The sequence below is a fragment of the Schistocerca serialis genome, chromosome 3 (genome assembly GCF_023864345.2).
Source record: "Schistocerca serialis cubense isolate TAMUIC-IGC-003099 chromosome 3, iqSchSeri2.2, whole genome shotgun sequence".
NCBI lineage: Eukaryota > Metazoa > Arthropoda > Insecta > Orthoptera > Acrididae > Schistocerca > Schistocerca serialis.
This window is the reverse complement of record NC_064640.1, coordinates 113,714,964-113,734,581: the sequence shown is the minus strand read 5'-3', so window position 1 is coordinate 113,734,581 and position 19,618 is coordinate 113,714,964. Positions and strand designations below refer to the sequence as shown.

Genomic DNA, 19,618 nt, shown 5'->3' with positions numbered 1-19,618 from the left:
GTAAGTTCCTGTGGGACCAAACTGCGGGCGTCATTGGTCCCTATGCTTACACACTACTTAATCTAACTTAAACTAACTTACGCTAAGGACAACACACACAACCATGCTCGAGGGAGGACTCGAACCTCCGACGGAGGCACCCGCGCGAACCGTGACAAGGCGCCCAAGACCGCGCGGCTACCACGCGTGGCCGCGAGTTAGACTGATGGTACACTACACAGCAGATGATTTATTTACATGTTCTCATGTACTGTCACGCCTGATTCCTAGTGCAGCTATGCCACGGCGGGTATTATGAATCGAGAGAGATGCTCTATCCATTTTCTATATGTTTCTATATTTTCTATCTGTTTTCTATATGTCTTGTGGTTTTCACGTAGTCGTCTTCCGAAATCCCGGACTTACGAGTAACCCTGTACATCGAAGCAATTCAGAGGCGCAGCTAGACGTGTTGATGCGAAACCTTAGAGGAAAGAAGACGGTCTTTTCGCGAAACGGTTTTCAGCAAGATTAGACAGCTAGTAGCATTACTGACAGAGGGCAGAACGCTCCTGCTACCTCCAATCATCTTCTCTCGTTAGGAAAAAACAAGAGAAAGTAACGATCACACAAGGGCGTGAGTGAAACCGTCTATAAGTTCGACCAAACACATATACTCACCATGCTTTCTTTATGACTATTTTTTCATTCTGTGACTATCGTTCCTGTAATAGCATCACAGTCTTTAAGTGCTCTCTCATAAACGACGCCCTGGAAGAGACAATTTCTGCGTCTAGCCAGGATGTCTAAAATACGCTGCATGACGAAAAAAAATGAAGCATCCAGAAGAAATGGTCGGATGTCAATGTAACTTTGTAAATGTATACACCATTGGCGGGTATTTAAATAATTAGGTTCGCAGTTCGCCGCGAGAGGCAGAACGGTTCAAATGGCTCTGAGCACTATGGGACCTAACTTCTGAGGTCACCAGTCCCCTAGAACTTAGAACTACTTAAAAACACACCTTACCACAGTTATCACGGCGTTGCGGGGGCGAAAAGTAATTATAACTGCCGACATAAATGCTAAATCCCCCCTATGGTACAGTGGCACAAGAGACCCAAACGGTGAGAAGGCAGAAGAGGCCATCATGGCCTTGCAGCTAGTGGTGGTAAATAAGCCTGGAAACCCTCCGACATATGTGGCGGGAGGTGGCCAAGGCACAAACATCGATGTGACCTTGGCTACGCCTAACGCGGCGCACCTAATTCAGCAGTGGGAAGTGGTAGAGAACGCCACCACTAGTGACCACAATCTCATTACTTTCAGTGTGGGAGACAGGGAGAGCTGCTGGACCATGGGGTGGGAGGTGCAATACAATTACAAAAGAGCCGACTGGGAGAAACTAGCTAGGGAGTGCGACATTCCTGCACTACCAGAAGGTGACGGACACCTGGACTATGACATAGACAACAGAGCTGAGGAACTGATGACGACAATAACTCGAGCGGTGAAGGCTGCTGTACCTACTAGGAGGAAGGCCATAGCGGCCTCTCCGTCACCATGGTCAGCTGAACTAGAGGAGATGCGCCGGTCTGTCAGAAGGCTCAGGAGGCACTACCAGCGCAGTGTCGTCTGGCTAGAAAGACAAAGACGGCTGCAACTATACCGGGAAGCGAAAGAAAACTTCCACAGACGCCTACGTGAGGTAAGATCTGAAAGTTGGGAACACTTTGTTCTAAACCAACTTGCTCTAGACCCTTGGGGAGTTCCCTACAAGCTTGTCCGGGAAAAAATCCGCTCTCCGATGGAGCTCTCAACCGTCAGGCGTGGGGATGGGATGACGGAGTCTTGGCAGGAAACTGCTGAGGTCCTTCTCCAGTCCCTGCTGCCTGATGACACAGCGGATGGAGAAACAGACGAACAACAGCAGCTGCGGGAGAACTATAACAGCAATGAATATGGAAACAACACGGCAGTCTGCCGCGCAGGGTTAGCCGAGCGGTCTAAGGCGCTGCAGTCATGGACTGTGCGGCTGGTCCCGGCGGGGGTTCGAGTCCTCCCTCGGGCATGGGTGTGTGAGTTTGTCCTTAGGATAATTTAGGTTAAGTAGTGTGTAAGCTTAGGGACTGATGACCTTAGCAGTTAAGTCCCATAAGATTTCACACACACACAACACGGCAGTCTACCCCTTCTCTGAAGAGGAGGTAGCTGCCCATATAAAATCCCTGAAGATAGGGAAAGCTCCCGGGCCAGATGGCATTGTGGCGGAGGTGGTGCAGTTTCTGGCTCCCCAGATAGTCGCCCCTCTAACTCATCTTTATAACGAATGTCTTAGGCAACAAAAGTTCCCTCGAATTTGGAAGAGGGCAAATGTAGTGATTATTAAGAAAGGAGCTGACAAGGACCCAGCAGAAACAAAATCCTACCGCCCAGTCTGCCTGCTTGATCTGCTTGGGAAGGTTCTGGAGAGACTGCTGGCTGACAGACTGGCTGCGCACCGAGTGCTGTGCGGGATGAGCAGCAGACAATTCGGCTTCAGGCCTGGGCGATCAGCATCTGATGCAATCGCCCTGGCGGCTGAGGTCTGTGGCTCTACCCCGTACAAGTACGTTGTTGGCATCATGGTGGACATAAGTGGCGCCTTCGACAACCTGTGGTGGCCTTCGCTCTTCTCCTGTTTACGGGAGAAGGAGTGTCCAGGGCCGCTATATGGGTGTCTGAGGAGCTATTGTGAGGATCGGGAGGTCTGGCTATCATCCCCTAGCACAAGGGTAACAAAAATAATCACCAAGGGATGTCCCCAGGGCTCCGTACTAGGTCCCTGGGATATCCACATGGAACCTCTATTAGACACACTACAGCAAAGTGATGATGTGCTAGAGGTGATAGCCTACGCCGATGACCTCCTCCTACTGGTTGGCGGCCGAAGCCGAGAAGACATAGAGCCTAAAACAGAACGTGCAATGGGAACACTACAACTTTGGTGCCGAAAAACTAAGATGACAATTTCACCAACTAAGTCAACATATCTCCTTCTAAAGGGACAGCTAGTCAGGAATCCAACAGTTAGGATAGAGGGCTCACCAGTTCTCAGGCGACGTGAGACTCGATACCTGGGCATCATCACTGATGAGAGGTGGTCATTTGGCAGACACATTGAAACCGTAACACAAAGAGCCTTACAAGTACTCAACAACCTCATCTCCATTGGACATAAACGTTTCCACCTCCCACCACATCTTATCAAACTATATCATAACAGCATACTCACCTCCATAGTGGGTTACGGTTCTGGAGTCTGGGCACATAGGCTCACGAGGGTGGTGCCCGCCATGACAGTGAGAAGAGTACAAAGAAACATGATTATGAGATCAATGGGGGCTTACAGAACCACACCGGGGGGAGCCCTATTAGTCATAATGGGACTCTGCCCCTTAGATATCAAAATTCGAGAGCAGGCTGCTTGGTACTGGGCAAAAAAGGGGAACGTGGATAAAATAGAAGAAATTCTAGGGAGTAGGATTGAAAATAAAGTTGAGATCAGGTTAAGAGGGGATCAGCTGTGGCAACATTCATGGGAAAACGAAGAAACAGGGCGCAGAACCTTTAACTTCTTACCAGATGTCAGGGAAAGAATGAAAATGACGTATTTCGAACCAACTAGGGGACTGATTCACCTTCTCACTGGCCATGGACCCTATCCGACATACTTATGTCGATTTGGAAGAAAGGCGACACCCGCGTGTGACTGTGGTGTTCCGGAGGGTACTCCTGACCATGTAGTCTACGAGTGCCCCCTTTTCAATGATGTGGCCTCTGTGTTACGAGACCAACTACCCCACAATGACACATTCAGACTGTTGAGACAACGCGACACTTTTCAGACTATCAACGAACTGGCAAACGCGGTATCACAGAAAGTCTTAAGGGACTACCTGCGAGAACCGAACTAGCACCTTACTAAGACACTTTAAATACCGATGAAGTCTAGTACCCTATTCCCAAACCGCCTGAGCGCGGAAAGGCCGACTTCTTCAGTCTAGAATCCGCCGCGCTCGGGATTAGGGGGAGTGGGGTGCACTTATACACCGAATTAGACAACGCACCCAGTCTTGACCCTCGGATAAGTTTAGTTGTAGAACCTAGTGTATAGACTCTAATTATAGGAACCTGCAGCGACTAACACCATGGCCTGCCCAGTGTCAGGGGCACGCTCATTGGGGTTAGCTCAATGAGCAAGGCCTTATAGTAGGTTTATATTTCCAGCTGACACATTTGTAACGCTGCAGGCTATAGTGACTAGTCCATAGTTAGTAGGTTACCACTTAGTACTTAAGAACATATTACTATGCCCATTGTAGTTCTCATATAGTGCTCTAACTAACTAGTTACTAAGTTATACGTAGAATAGCTGCAATAAAATGAATAAATGTATATGTATTACGGCCCACTAATCACATAAGGTAGTGGGCTACAATGTATGATTAATATGCATTTGGAAACCTAACTAACCTAAGGACATCACACACATCCATGCGCGAGGCAGGATTCGAACCTGCAACCGTAGCGGTCGCGCGATTCCAGACTGAAGTGCCTATAAACGCTCGGCCACACCGGGCCGGCAGCAGAACGGTCGACGGGACGTTAAACCCTAATATTCTTTCCTTCCTCTCTCTGCTCTCTCTGGCCTAGATGCATGCACTGATTCGATTGGGAAGATTGTCATAAAGCCGTTAGTCGTGTCCTCAGGCAAGCTCGTACTTAATGTTTACCTGGCCGACATCGAGGTCATTACACCATCCTACTTTACAGAGCAGACAAGACCCCGAACCCCAAGTTCTGTGAAGAGTCATGGACGTCCAACCATTTATCGCCTAGTGGTGGTTTCACAGTCCTTCTACCTCTTTCCGTAGGTGCTCACAACAGGAGCTCGTGAACATTTGACCAGCTTCGCCGTTTTCGAGGTATTCGTTCACAGGATCTGCGTATAATAACCTGCTCTTTGTCAGTTGCTTATCTCAACGAATTTCCCCTTTTGCAGCCCATATGTTCGCTAGGGTGGTCCCTCGTCCGTGTATGCTCCGCTTACATACGTTTGTTACTGCGTTACGTGCCCGCAACGCCATCAGTTGGCATCCAACGTCGCGGTGGGCAGTGTCATAATGTTTTGGCTCATCAGTCTATATCTTACGGACAGCCGGCCACGGCGGCCGAGCGGTTCTACGTGTATCAGTTCGGAACCGCGCGACTGCTACGGTCGCAGGTTGGAATCCTGCCTCGGGCATGGATGTGTGTGATGTCAAATGGTTCAAATGGCTCTGAGCACTATGGGACTTAACTTCTGAGGTCATCAGTCCCCTAGAACTCAGAACTACTTAAACCTAACTAATCTACGGACATCACACACATCCATGCCCGAGGCAGGATTCGAACCTGCGACCTTAGCGGTCGCGCAGCTCCAGACTGTAGCGCCTAGAACCGCTCGGCCACGCGGCCGGCATTGTGATGTCTTTGGGTTAGTTATGTTTAAGTAGTTCTAAGTTCTAGGGGACTGATGACCTCAGATGTTAAGTCTCATAGTGCTCAGAACCATTTGAACCATTTTCTTACGGACACAAGAATTATCTGCCATTACTCCATCGACATTTCACTGAAAGTGTCTCCAGCAGAGTTTACTACTTACTAAATACATCTGAAGTGTGGTGTTGCAGTTTTATTCAAACTGTAAATTCTTTTGCTAATCAGTGCATCTTCGTGGACTTTGTGATGGGATGTCTAGTACAGATAGGTGCGGTAACTTTTATTTATGACGGCTTCAAGATTACTTAATGCTCTGCTACGTGACTGTTTGCCAGTAACTTCAAACAACTTGTATACTACAAAAGAGCTGTAGAATTGCACGAAATTACACCTCTTTTCTGCTAAATCTGTTGGAGCTGTCACTCGGCAGGTCCCATACAAGTCTACAACATACAAAATGTACCACCACGCTCAGTATGGAAAACGGCAGCACATCAGCTAAATAAGTAGATAGTGATTTTAATTTGCGCTCGGTCGTTAAAATGGCTGGCCAGGCAGCGGCGCGTGGCACTGCGTTCGCTTTATTGGCCTCGTTGGCCTGTAAATATTGTCACGATCGATCCGAGCTACCTAATTACTCACCCATCACACTGCAGTTACGCGCAGCAGTATTTTCTGTACTATCCAGACGAGAACACCGCTTAAAACGACTTCATAGCCCTTTTACCTTCATTTAACACCCTTTCTTTACCGATAAGTTCCTTTAACAATATTTGTTCATTGTGAGAACAGAAATACAACTGGAGCTGTTTCCTAAACAGGACGGAAATTTTTTGCAAAATGACGCAACCGAGTATCTGTTTCCTGTTTTAAAATGAGAACGCTTCCACCTATGAAATGAAACCATAGAGTACTGCGTCTAAGCTAGTATTGAGCGATATTATAACACCGGCCGTGTCATTAGTTCGAAACGGAATATTACGATCGAGTCTCATGAGAGTTCTTGAGTGTAGTATGCCCATGCCAGCTGGATAGCCATATCGTGTGGATGGCTTTGATGCTTGCTTGTGCAATGTGTCTGTGTTGTTAACGGGAAACAAACCGGCGCTTTCCATTTACACCGAGCGTCGCGTGAAAGACGTGATGAGCAGTATTTGTTTGGACTAACTCCAGCTACACATTCCAAAAACGAAATTGCAAACATCTGCCGAAACACCAGAGAAAATTTGCCTGGCGATTCTTACGAGGGACTCTCTGTATAGTTCGACCAATTTGTTGGGTCTTGCTTTTTGTAAAAGAAATTATTTCCAGTCATGTGGGGCCTGTACCTCCTTCCGGGGAGGGCTGATAATTTTGTGTGGGCTGTTAATAAAAGGAAGTTTATAGAACTTCCATAAACCCGTGTCTACACCATCACTTCCAGGAGCTTCTAGCTTTTTCATTTCCTTGTGCTTCCTTTAATTTCTTGTAAGCTGAGTTCTTCAGAACTGGGTCAGCGATAAAATATTCATTATTTTCTTCATGAGAGCTATCTACTGTTGGAGTATTCGGTAGTTTCTTTACGTATTGTTTCCATATGTTAGAAGTTTCACTTCCTTATTTTACCAATATGGCATATGGTCTTTTACGAATGGTCCAAACTTTTTTATAGTGGTGGTACAAAACTGTTCGATTCCATACAGTTACTAGATTATGGAAATAATATTTTCAAAAACACCTGTGACTGATCATTTTGCGATCATCGAAGACTAACGAACCGAGTCCAGACGAGAAATAACAGCTCTAAATAATCACACTGCGTTCACCTAATTTGACTGTCATCTCAGCACGGAAGTAAATGACACGCTAGACATCCGCGTATTCCATTTACGCCAGTTTGCTGTTCTCTATGTATCGGGACTCATCACTCAATAAAACCACTTTCCTCTGCTCCAGAAATCAGTTATACAGACTGTATGGCTATTTTAGAAAGGAGTGAGTAGAGGATAATGAAACAGGTAAATAATGCTAATAAACATAGACCCGGAAATCAAAGGTTTCCCCGGTACGATGTATGCATAACTAGTCATGCCGATATTACCGCACTGTTAATATCTAACGCTACGTTCATTTCGAAATACCACAAGTGAGGCGTTAATTGGAAACAGAGAAACTGCCCTCTTTTGATTTTATCATCATAACGGATACCTAAGTATGGGTAAATAGCGTTTCGACGACAAATGTATCGGTCGTGTCTTGCCTATATCATGGTCTTCCACAACCTACGACTTCGACCCGTTGGAGTTTTTTTGTATTTGGATATTTAAAAACTTTGGCTCAATCAATCGATGTTGGTAACGTCGATTAATTCCAGCAACGCATTGTGGATGGCTTTCAGTGCACGGACACGCCTAGCATTTTTGAAAATGCAGGGGCATCAATGAGGAGACATGCTGAAGCTTGGCTTCACATGAACAGGGGTTATGTGGTCCACTTGTTTAATAATATTGCCTTCAAGTATATATCTGCAGTTTGTATCCTCGGGGACTCAGTTACAAAGTGCTCATGTAACCTGTCGTAATTTGTCGTGTCGGGGAAACCCAGGGCCGGCCAGAAATTCTGCACGCGTGCGGTGCTCCTGCACATGTGCAACTTCCGGGTCACAGCGTGCACGCTGCAGCCGTCAGCGTTCATGTAGTGCATGTTTCTACGCAGAGATGTCGCTTTATCCACTTGCTGGGATACTCTGTACCGGCGCATTCTAGTGCTCTTTCCACAGCTTGCAAGCCAACCATGGGAAGGTATTTCGCGTGTTAAACATTTAAAATACTGTCACAGTCTACTCATTGAGACATCTACTTTTATGTTAACAGTTTAACCCAGTAAGACATGTAATACAGTTAACAACTGTGGGTTTTTATTAAGCAAGCTTGACTGACGGCAGGTAAATACGCGTAATGTTTTTGAGCTAGTATTTAAGAAAGAGAGCACTTAGCGACTTCCAACGAACCTTATTCATGATTTCAAATAACATTAAACTAATGCAAGGTTTCCTATAACTAATTCTCGGTGCCCTCAGTTACACCCACATAATTTCTGTCTCACTGACCTCTGAACATAATGATAACCGCAGACCTCTCGATGATCACCTGTTATTTCAATAGCATTATTGCTATATCTTTCGTCAGTTCCGTCTGAAATCTCCGTAATAACCGACAGTTGATGAATGTTATGTTTTATCGACTTCAGCTGAGCGTAGCCCTTCACACATTAAAAAAAGAAAAAAAACCTAAATGTAAGTATACATTGAAACAATCGGTTTAATGACCAATTTTCCTCTTGCTTGTACCACATAAACAGGGAAGTGGAGCCGCCGCCGTTCATTTAGGACACATGTCTAATAACAGATGCCGCTGTCGCTCCCTGTCGCACACGTGCGCACATGTGCAGCACTTCCGCACGTCTGCACACTGTGCACCGTGGTTTCCGGACCTGTGTTAATTAGTATTATTTGCTTCCTTCATTGTCCTCTACTCCTCCCCCGCCCCCTTTCGTTTGTACTCGAAACAAGCGCCCTTACAGTTGTATGCGACATCTTGCATTCGTTCTGGTGATCTGTGACCTCTGGACAGCTGCGCGGCCATGAGAACGGAAATGTACCGCCTCTTAAGAAGTCTGTCTGTGCCTGACCTCTCTGGTTGAGCAGTAATGAATATTCTCTACGGTTCATAGTAGGCACCGGTTGGTTATAATTAATGCACAGCTAGTCGCGGAGGTCCAGTGTGGACTGTAATTATCGTACATCAGAGAAACTTGATAGATATTCTAATGCTGTTAATGCGGAACCAATTTACACTGAAAAAAGTTAGTTCCAGTTTCGGTCACCAGGTGCAAATCTGACGCTGTACAGCATATAGCCGACATCTACGGCGCTCATATTGAAACAATTGTGCAAGCGGCGGTTATTAATAAAATCAATATTATGTCTTTCTCACTTTTTTCTGCACATCTCCTGTTAGTAATCCACTACATATGGAAATATTTACATACGCGTTTCGTGTATACACAGAGCCAGATTTGCACGTGGTGGCTAAATTGGAACCAATTTTTTTCCAGTGTTCTTCGGTTCCGCGTTAACGCATTAGAATATCTACCAAGTTTCTCTGCCGTACGATAGTTACAGCCCACACTACACCTCTGTGAGTAGCTGCAAATTAACTATAACCATCCGGTACTGTTGGCGACTGGACTGCACAGTAGCCTTACAATTTGGTGGTCGCCTACCGTTAATTTATTAGGCCTACTAAGGCTTCGACACAATTTAGCGTTTCCCTGCCTGTTTCACAATATCTTCGTTGACTAAAATTGTGGCCGCGTGCAACCATGTGAAATCTTTCTGACACAAAAACCTAGAGAGGACGCCTAGAATTACGCCCTATTTGACCTTACGCATTTGTCACCTTGGAAATAATTGACAAGCTGCAAGACAATGATGTTAACACATTGCGTCTACTTCTGTTTAATTCCGAATGCATAGCCGGGCGTCACATAGTGGGATGTCCAGAGCCTATTGAGCTCAAATTCTATGACACCTTACCAAGCAGTCTTTTCCCAAAACTAGCACAAACACAAATTATAAGTGAGGTTCAATTCAGTTGCTTGTAGAGCTCTGTGATGTTTTCCTTAAAATTACATGCTCTGTATCTAAAAGGATTCGTTCTTTATGAGAACACAACTTAATAATTATTTAAACAACCGGTTACAATTTTCTATGCTCTTTCATGTTTGTGGGATAAAGTATAGCACTTTCATTGAAAAGAAGAACTAATTTTCGTCCTCATTTTTTTGGTCATAAACATACTCCTGGAATAACAGAGTATTCATCATAAAGTTCTGAGTATACGCCTTTTTACGCAATATATAGAAGAATTCCTTTCGTTTGTAAGCTATTTGCTTACCAAACGAGGTTTTCAACATTTATCTTCATACATGTGGTACATTATTTGTTTGCTACACAGTACATTTCATAAAAATTTATATTTTTGAGAAAGCGTCGTGTTAACAAAATGTCTGACTATTCATATATGCTTAGTTGTGTGCGCATTTGTAGAGAGGGTGGATGAAGTGGAGAATATTTTCCAGAGGAGTGTACAAAATTGCTGGACAACAATTTGCTAGATCACTGTCTGCTTCCTGACGAATTACATACGTGCTCCAGCACGTCTTCGCGGAAAAGCAAAGTCATGCGATAAGTCGCTTAGCTGTCCCGAAAAGTGGCTCTATATGTAGACTGTGGCATTAGACAATTATTTTGTAAGGACTTACTTTACAGCGTAGGTCTAGTTCTCTTCTGTTCATGGGGCGGCAGCGAACCACCACTCTCACGCATTCTGCCATAGCCGACACCATGAATCGCCTGTGACAACAGAATGAGTCCATATTAGAATACAAAATATAACATCGTATTTCCATAGTTCCACTCTATGCAACAAGATATTAAATAACTCTTTCGCCAGTTTTGACAACAACTATTATGAAATAATCTCTCCGAGACAAAAATTGTATTTTCAGTAACATTGTTTATGACTTGTTAAGAATTACATTGTAAAATAGCTAAGCAAGAGTATTCACAGTCTGAAGCAATTTAGTAGCGATTGTTATTTTCAGCGAATATTATCGTTAAATGTAGTTAATAATAGAAAGCTACTACATTTTTTCCTTGGGAAATAGCAGCAAATGTTCTAAAGTCTCCGATTTTCGTCATTCTGTATACTGGGATTTTTACGAATTTTACGACTCTTTCCCGTAATTTAGCTCCTCGCCTATGAAGTGGGTAATTTATGAATTCAGATGTTTGAAACACATGATCACCATGAAAAGAGTAGCATTTATTTACCGACATTTTCTAAAGTTGATAAACATCGCTTAATACGTTTTAACTTATTTAACGGAAGGATTCTTACGTACGTCCTTCTACTATCACAAAATAGCAGTTCTTGTTATCGCTAACCAGTTGTCGAAGACAGACGGGCGAAAAAGTGTTAAGTGAGCTGAACGAGCTATTGCGTAGTTGAGTGGCCCCCTGCTGACCTCTGGTGCTGCTGCACTAACCTTCCACACTGGAACGCGCATGTCCAGTCGCCAATCAATCAATGTCCAGTTACGAAACTATCACGAGTCTAGAGCTGCTACAAGATGTCAGACTTAAGTCACGCAACCGGTTGCTCTTGCTAATAAATTCATCTGTTGCCATAACAAAAACTCTCTAAAGTCCATTTTACGTCCTTTTAATGGATGGGACGTTCACATTAATAAAGGTCACAAGTTTATTATGATTAAATTTTGTTTTTGTGTTGATTAAGGTGATAGAGATTTCAAGAGTTATATTTAATGTGCTATTTTATTGCGGTTATGGGAGCTTCTAATGGTGTGTGAACAATTGCCGTTATATTATAATGCTGAACGTTGCATAAGTATTTTTAGGGAAGAATAGGAAATACCTGTAGTCAGACATCTCACGAACGGGTTTAAATTTAACAAACATACGGTCAACAGTCTGGAGAAAAGCTTAAAATGAGAATGGTGATGAAGAATTATATCAAATTTTCGAAGGAAGAATATTTTACGTGGTAGAGAATCAGCAGTTAAATGAACTGAATATTACATGTTGTTGACGCCAGAACCAGTGACCGAATACGAAAAATGAGTACGTACAGAATTTCAGAATACGCGTATCAACAGCTAACGCCTACAGCTATTTATCGATGTGGATGAGAGTACTATTTTTAGCCAATGCAGATACGCAATTATACCAAGTAGTCATAATTATAGTGTAGCTACTCACAGAGCTCCAGTACGGGCTGTAATTATCGCATGGGAGCGAAACTTTACACTAGAACTTCGTAGGCATTACTTTTCATCACGCCCTCGTAGAACGTCTTTTCCATTTAGCCATCGTTTCTGCGATGACTTGAAAGTAATTATTTGGTACCAGTGCCTCTCTTCTATCATGTTTTCAAATTACGGTGAGTGTAGCTGCCAATAACTTGTAACATGCAGTAGCAACTTCCACGATCAACAGCCAATTAGGTTGTCATAATTTATGTCTGGAGCACTTCGATACGTTAACAGCGGTCAATATTTGAATAAAATAACAGTTTGTGAACGAACTTTCTCCAAACTACAAACAGGAAAATTTTATATGGAACACACCTTTGACCATGAGTCTTTCTGTACGTCATTCCACTGTCGCAAACTTTCGACGAGCGAGAAACAAAATGTAGCGTTGAATAAACAATATTTTGTAATAATTGCAAGTGCCAAAAAATCAGATACCATCTTCATGTCTCAAAAAATTCGCGTGTTTGGAGAAAGCAGATCTTAACGTAGATTCTGTGTATTACAATTCCCTTGATGGTTTCGCAAATCTTTCTATGGGAAGGTCAACTTGACTTAAAGCTTCTCATGACATAGGCCTAACATATCCGTGCCGGCCGCGGTGGTCTAGCGGTTCTGGCGCTGCAGTCCGGAACCGCGGGACTGCTACGGTCGCAGGTTCGAATCCTGCCTCGGGCATGGGTGTGTGTGATGTCCTTCGGTTAGTTAGGTTTAAGTAGTTCTAAGTTCTAGGGGACTTATGACCTAAGATGTTGAGTCCCATAGTGCTCAGAGCCATTTGAACTAACATATCCGTGTACACTGCTGCAGTCTGTAAGTGTACGGAGAATGGTTTACGACAGCATTTGTTTTCTTTCTCAAGGAGGCTGAGAGATATAACTGTTTATATTCCTGTATCTTTTCACTTATTTCACTGAATGTATCATTATGACTGTATGTATTAATGGTGTAGCGTAGGATATCGGAGTCACCTTTGAAAGAAAACTGTCAAAATTTTAGAAAGGGTGAAGCCGTTCTTCTCGTTTCAGTTCGTTGTCCATGTTGTTTCTCGTATGTCTGTAAAATACTGGAACTGTGGTAATCAGTGTGATTATTAGTAGTATAATCAGTTACTTTTTTACGTTTTATTACATTCTTACGAAATCTTTTGAGGAGAAATCTTGCTATTTTAAGGTGTATAGTAATTTATTTTGCATTCAGCTTGCATTGCTTATGTGTGTGGTGTTTCAAGTTGTTTACATTTGTCTCGATTAGAAAATTATTAACACTTTTTGTTATTTAATATTATTGTGCTTCTTAGCTGGGAAGTTTTTCTATGAGCGCTTGCACTGTAGCCAAGAAACACTCTCCATAAGCCGAGAACACGTTCACACACAACAGATTCGTTGACAATTGTGTGTAAACATCTCATATATCATAAGATCTGTTTTTATGTCAAAGACTGCATAATGTATAACACCGAGTTCAGTGTGTATTTGTTGCTGAACCGTGAGCCTGCTTTTAGCTGTGGTTTGCTATAGCATTTGTCTTTGTCATACGCTTTGATGCTTTTATTGCATCTTTTTCATACACAATAGGCTGAAGGCAGGTTCTCACCGTAAAACCACTAACAATATTTGACGTGCATCCCAAATAATGCGGGATTGGTTTCCCACAACACAGATAATTGCTTAGGTACTAAAAATTTCTAAAAAAAAAAAAAATATGAATGTAAAATGCATAAAGAATCTTCCTAAGCAGATCTGCATTAGTCAACAAAAGGTTGTCAGTATAACACACACAACAATCACAAGTTCAGTGAATTCTTCTACGTTTTCAAGACTGCTTTCGGCCATGGGTGATTTTAGAGAACGTGCTGACGCAGGCATTTGATATGTGGCTTGCGCTGCGCAGCTCTTTCTGTAACGGATGTGCTGTCTGATGCGAGCGGACGGCAGCGGCAGTTGACATCGTCTCTGCTGACAGGTGAAATTCCGTAAGCTGCTTATCTTACAGCGAGGTCCACCGGCCAGCCAGCCAGATAGGGCTTCGGGCGGCGAGCGATGCCGGCTGGCCCCGGGCTTACCGCTCGCTCGCGGCCCGGCCAGATTAAGACCTAAGCTGCTGAATCTAACCGTCGTCATGTATCCACTGAATATGAGAGCATTAAGGACGTATAAAAACCTGTACAACCACTGACGAGATTGTGGGAACAGTGATCACTGATTGAAGGTACGCGCGCTCGCTGACATCGCAAGGATCCCGATAGGCCGTGTCCAGGTCATTTTACATGATTTTTTGTGCATTACAGTGCTTTTCACTTTATGGGTCCCACGTATGCTAACCAAAGATTGAAAATACAGTCTAAGACAAACGACTTACCACGAAGGAATTATCCAAATGGGACTGAAATCGGTATATGTGATGTACATATATAGTCAAACAAATGATTACAGTTTTAGAAAAACTGGATGATTTATTCAAGAGAAAGAGATTCACAAATTGGGCAGGTCAATAACGCGTTGGTCTACCTCTGGTCCTTATGCAAGGAGTTACTCGGTTTGGTATTGATTGACAGATTTGTTGGATGTCCTCCTGCGGGATACCGTGTCAGAATCTGTCCAATTGGCACGATAGCTCGTCAAAATCCAGAGCTGGCTGGAAATGTAACACTTACAGCGCCTCTCGGTGTTGAAAAAACAAAAATAGGTCCCAAATTAGCTCCCATGTCCTTAAAATATCAATTCAGAAAATGAGCCAAGTCCCTCCACAAGTAGTAATTACGAAAAATAAATAAAAAACAAATAGAGGGAAATATCTACTATAGAAAGCAAAAAAAAGAAAAGGAAAATTTAATTATAAATTTTAGAAACATGGGAAGGGGGAAAAACAGTAGAAAATATTAAAATATTAGTTATTCCAATACGTAAGAAAATCAATATTATAGTCATAGAACGTAGGTCCGGGACACCAAAGATAGTGTTTATTAAAGTATAAATAGCCATACGTTGTAATTACGATACTCCAGTCTCTAGTCTGTTCTAGTTTGGAAGTTATTTAGGACGTACAGCTTTAGAGAACAACAATTGGGACCTTATTAAACGGGGATCAAGAATAGATCGTGACGAGATTGTTTTGGAGGATTGTCAATTCAAGACTTTAATTTGGACATTTATCAGATTAGATAAACGGAAACGTGAATAGTAATCTCTTTGGCTTTAATGTCAATTCGTGTGAATATTTAAACGCTTTACTGAATTGAGAATTTTAACCGGATTCGGACTTTGAATTGTGATAGTGGGAAACTTTAACTTGACGCGACTAGTGATCATAGTTGATGACAGTTGGCGGATATTAAATAGAAATAACTTATTTATCGAAAGTGACAGGATATTATATACAATCTCTGATGCTAGCGGGAATCCTACTTAGACATCTAATTAAAGAACTTCTTTGAATGAGGTCGTATGAGTGAACCTATTTATTAATAATTCTTCTCAATAAACTGACGTTGTTAATTTGAAACATAATACAAGTCTTGAACATTAAGCCGGCCGTTGTGACCAAGCGGTTCTAGGCGCTGCAGTCTGGAACCACGCGACCGCTACGGTCGCAGGTTCGAATCCTGCCTCGGGCATGGATGTGTGTGGTGTCCTTAGGTTAGTTAGGTTTAAGTAGTTCTAAGTTGTAGGGGACTGATGACCTCACATGTTAAGTCCCATAGTGCTCAGAGCCATTTTTCTTTAACATTAATTTAACTTAGATTAATAAACGTTAAGGTTACGTGATCTATGCCAGGAACAAACTAGCGATTCGTAACTAAAACAATTGTACGAAAGGTTAAAGTATCGCCGTCCGTAAACATTGGTAGTAAAGCTACTAAAGATTTTTTCTCTCAGAGTTGGGAAGACTATACGTGCAGTGCCTCACGTTTAAAAAAAAATGGCTCTGAGCACTATGGGACTTAACATCTGAGGTCGTCAGTCCCCTCGAACTTAGAACTACTTAAACCTAACTAAACTAAGGACACCACACACATCCATGCCCGAGGCAGGATTTGAACCTGCGACCGTAGCGGTCGCGCGGTTCCAGACTGACCCACGTTTAACATTGGGTTTTAAAAGTAATGAAACTGATACTTAGCGGGGACAATATTAAATAAAAGTAAAACCCTTCAATGACAGTCAATGTGTAAAAAATGAAATCAAACTTTCACCTATTAGACGAAAAAGCGAAAACAGAAAAAGGGCTGCTACAGAAAGCCCTACCCATGAAGTTCCAAATGGTCTCAATTGGGAAGATATCCAGTGACCTTGCCGGACAAGATAGGGTTTGGCAAACACGAAGACAAGCAGTGAAAACTCTCACCATGTGCAGGTGGGAATTATCTTGCTAAAATGTTAGCTCAGGATGACTTGCTATGAAGGGCAACAAAACGGGGCGTAGAATATCGACGACTACCGCTGTGCTGTAAGGGTGCAGCGGTTGACAACCGAATGTGTCCTGCTATGAAAAGAAATGGAATACCAGGCCATCACTAATGGTCGTCGGGCAGTATAGTCATCCTGGTATCCCACTACTGTCCGGGGGGTCTCTAGAAATGTCTTCACCTAGGAATTTCATTGACTGGAGAAGAAATGAGCGCTGATGACTGGATCCCTTCCCAACTGAGGACGTTTGGAACATTGTGGGAAGTGTTCTCCAATAATCTCGAGATTATGACGATCTAATGTGCCAACTTCACAGAATTTGGCACGACGTCCCTCCCTCCGGAGGACATCCAACAACTCTATGCTTTTAATAATTTCCACAACGAAATTCTGTCTCGAAACCTGGCAGAAAACCCAAAGAGATTCTGGTCATACGTAAAGCACACCATTGACAAGACGCATTCAATACCTCCACTGCACGATAGCAACGGTGACGTCACTGATGACAGTGCAACTAAAGCAGAGTTGATAATTAAATGGACACCCTATCTGCAAAGAGGCGTTGATATACTTCATTGGGGACATGTTGAAAATGTGTGCCCCGACCGGGACTCGAACCCGGGATCTACTGCTTACATGGCAGACGCTCTATCCATCTGAGCCACCGAGAGCACAGAGAGGGGTGCGCCTGCAGGGACTTATCCCTTGCACGCGCCCCGTGAGACCCACATTCCCAACATGTCCACACCACTACATTCGTAGTGCGCCTAATAGATCATCTCAACACAGCACGTAGAGCTCAGCGGTTAGCCCGCTGTGCAAAGCAGGAAAGGTGGCAGATCTGGCGACAGACAGTGCTGATGCAGGTACAAGTGTTTTGGAGCATACCGCTCAACGCAGTTTATTGGAAATATGGTTCATCAACAAACGACCCCTTAGTGTTCCCATGTTGGCCTAGTTAAGATTGCAGTGAGCATAGTAACAAGTGGAACAGTGGAAACGTGTTGCCTTATTGGATGAATCAAGTTTGTTGTTATATCAAGTCCTGTCCAAACACTCCATCATCCAAGCGAACGGCTGCCCGAGACAAGCACCGCGCCCCGGACGCTGGTCAGCGAGGGCAGTATTATCCTATGATGAAATTCACATGGGCCTCCATAACACGTGTGACCATTACAGCTGTGGACTACGTGAACATGTCTGCGGACCACTTTAACCCTTCATGCTCAGATTCATTTAGTAAACGCGGAAGCGTTACGGAGATACTCAGTCAACTCCAGTGGCAAACACTGCAAGACAGGCACCCTGCATCACGGTTTACTGTCAAAATTCCGAGAGCGCACGGTCCTAGAACAGTCAGCCTGTGTGTTGCTTCCTTCTACGTATATCTCGCGAAAAGACCATGAATGTAAAATTAGAGATATTTTACTTCACACGGAAGTTTACCAGCAATCGTTCTTCCCACAGACCATGAATGAAAAATTATAGATATTTTATTTCACACGGAAGTTTACCAGCAATCGTTCTTCCCACAGACCATTCGCTAGTGGAACAGGAAACGGGGGAGGTTACACTTGTTGTCCTGGTTGTTGTCATGGTTTCTTTTAGTTCATATGACTACAATGAGAGATATTTGTAAGACTTAAATAACAGGGTCATATGACACTCCGTCAGCCATAGTATATATAAACTACTGGCCATTAAAACTGCTACACCAAGAAGAAATGCAGATGATAAACGAGTATTCATTGGACAAATATATTATACTAGAACTGACATGTGATTACATATTCACGCAATTTGGGAGCATAGATCCTCAGAAATAACTACCCAGAACAACCACCTCTGGCCGTAATAGCGGCCTTGATGCGCCTGGGCATTGAGTCAAACAGAGCTTGGATGGCGTGTACAGGTACAGCTGCCCATGCAGCTTCAACACGATACCACAGTTCATCAAGAGTAGTGACTGGCGTATTGTGACGAGCCAGTTGCTCGTCCACCATTGACCAGACGTTTTCAATTGGTGAGAGATCTGGAGAATGTGCTGGCCAGGGCAGCAGTCGAACATTTTCTGTATCCAGAAAGGCCCGTACAGGACTTGCAACATGCGGTCGTGCATTATCCCGCTGAAATGTAGGGTTTCGCAGGGATCGAATAAAGGGTAGAGCCACGGGTCGTAACACATATGAAATGTAACGTCCACTGTTCAAAGTGCCGTTAATGCGAACAAGAGGTGACCGAGACGTGTAACCAATGGCACCCCATACCATCACGCCGGATGATACGCCAGTATGACGATGACGAATAAACGCTTCCAATGTGCGTTCACCGCGATGTCGCCAAAGACGGATGCGACCATCATGATGCTGTAAACAGAACCTGGATTCATCCGAAAAAATGACGTTTTGCCATTCGTGCACCCAGGTTCGTCGTTGAGTACACCATCGCAGGCGCTCCTGTTTGTGATGCAGCGTCAAGGGTAACCGCAGCCATGGTCTCCGAGCTGATAGTCGACGCTGCTGCAAACGTCGTCGAACTGTTCGTGCAGATGGTTGTTGTCTTGTCTTGCACCGCGCGACCGCTACGGTCGCAGGTTCGAATCCTGCCTCGGGCATGGATGTGTGTGATGTCCTTAGGTTAGTTAGGTTTAAGTAGTTCTAAGCTCTAGGGGACTGATGACCACAGATGTTAAGTCCCATAGTGCTCGGAGCCATTTGAACCATTTGTTGTCTTGCAAACGTCCCCATCTGTTAACTCAGGGATCTAGACGTTACTGCACGATCCGTTACAGCCATACGGATAAGATGCCTGTCATCTCGACTGCTAGTGAT

At 43.8% G+C, this 19,618-nt stretch overlaps 1 protein-coding gene and 1 non-coding gene across 2 annotated transcripts in view; both read right to left on the bottom strand.

Moving 5' to 3' along the window:
• LOC126471545 (osmotic avoidance abnormal protein 3) overlaps positions 1-19,618 on the bottom strand; it is a 379,608-nt gene that overhangs the window by 296,372 nt on the left and 63,618 nt on the right. Inside the window, exon 2 of the mRNA XM_050099771.1 lies at positions 10,807-10,897. Within this exon, the coding sequence (XP_049955728.1) occupies positions 10,807-10,890 (84 nt within the window). The 5' untranslated portion in view covers positions 10,891-10,897. The remainder of the gene's footprint in view (positions 1-10,806; positions 10,898-19,618) is intronic.
• Trnat-ugu (transfer RNA threonine (anticodon UGU)) lies at positions 17,385-17,459 on the bottom strand. The gene has a single exon. It is a non-coding gene; the product is annotated as a tRNA-Thr (tRNA).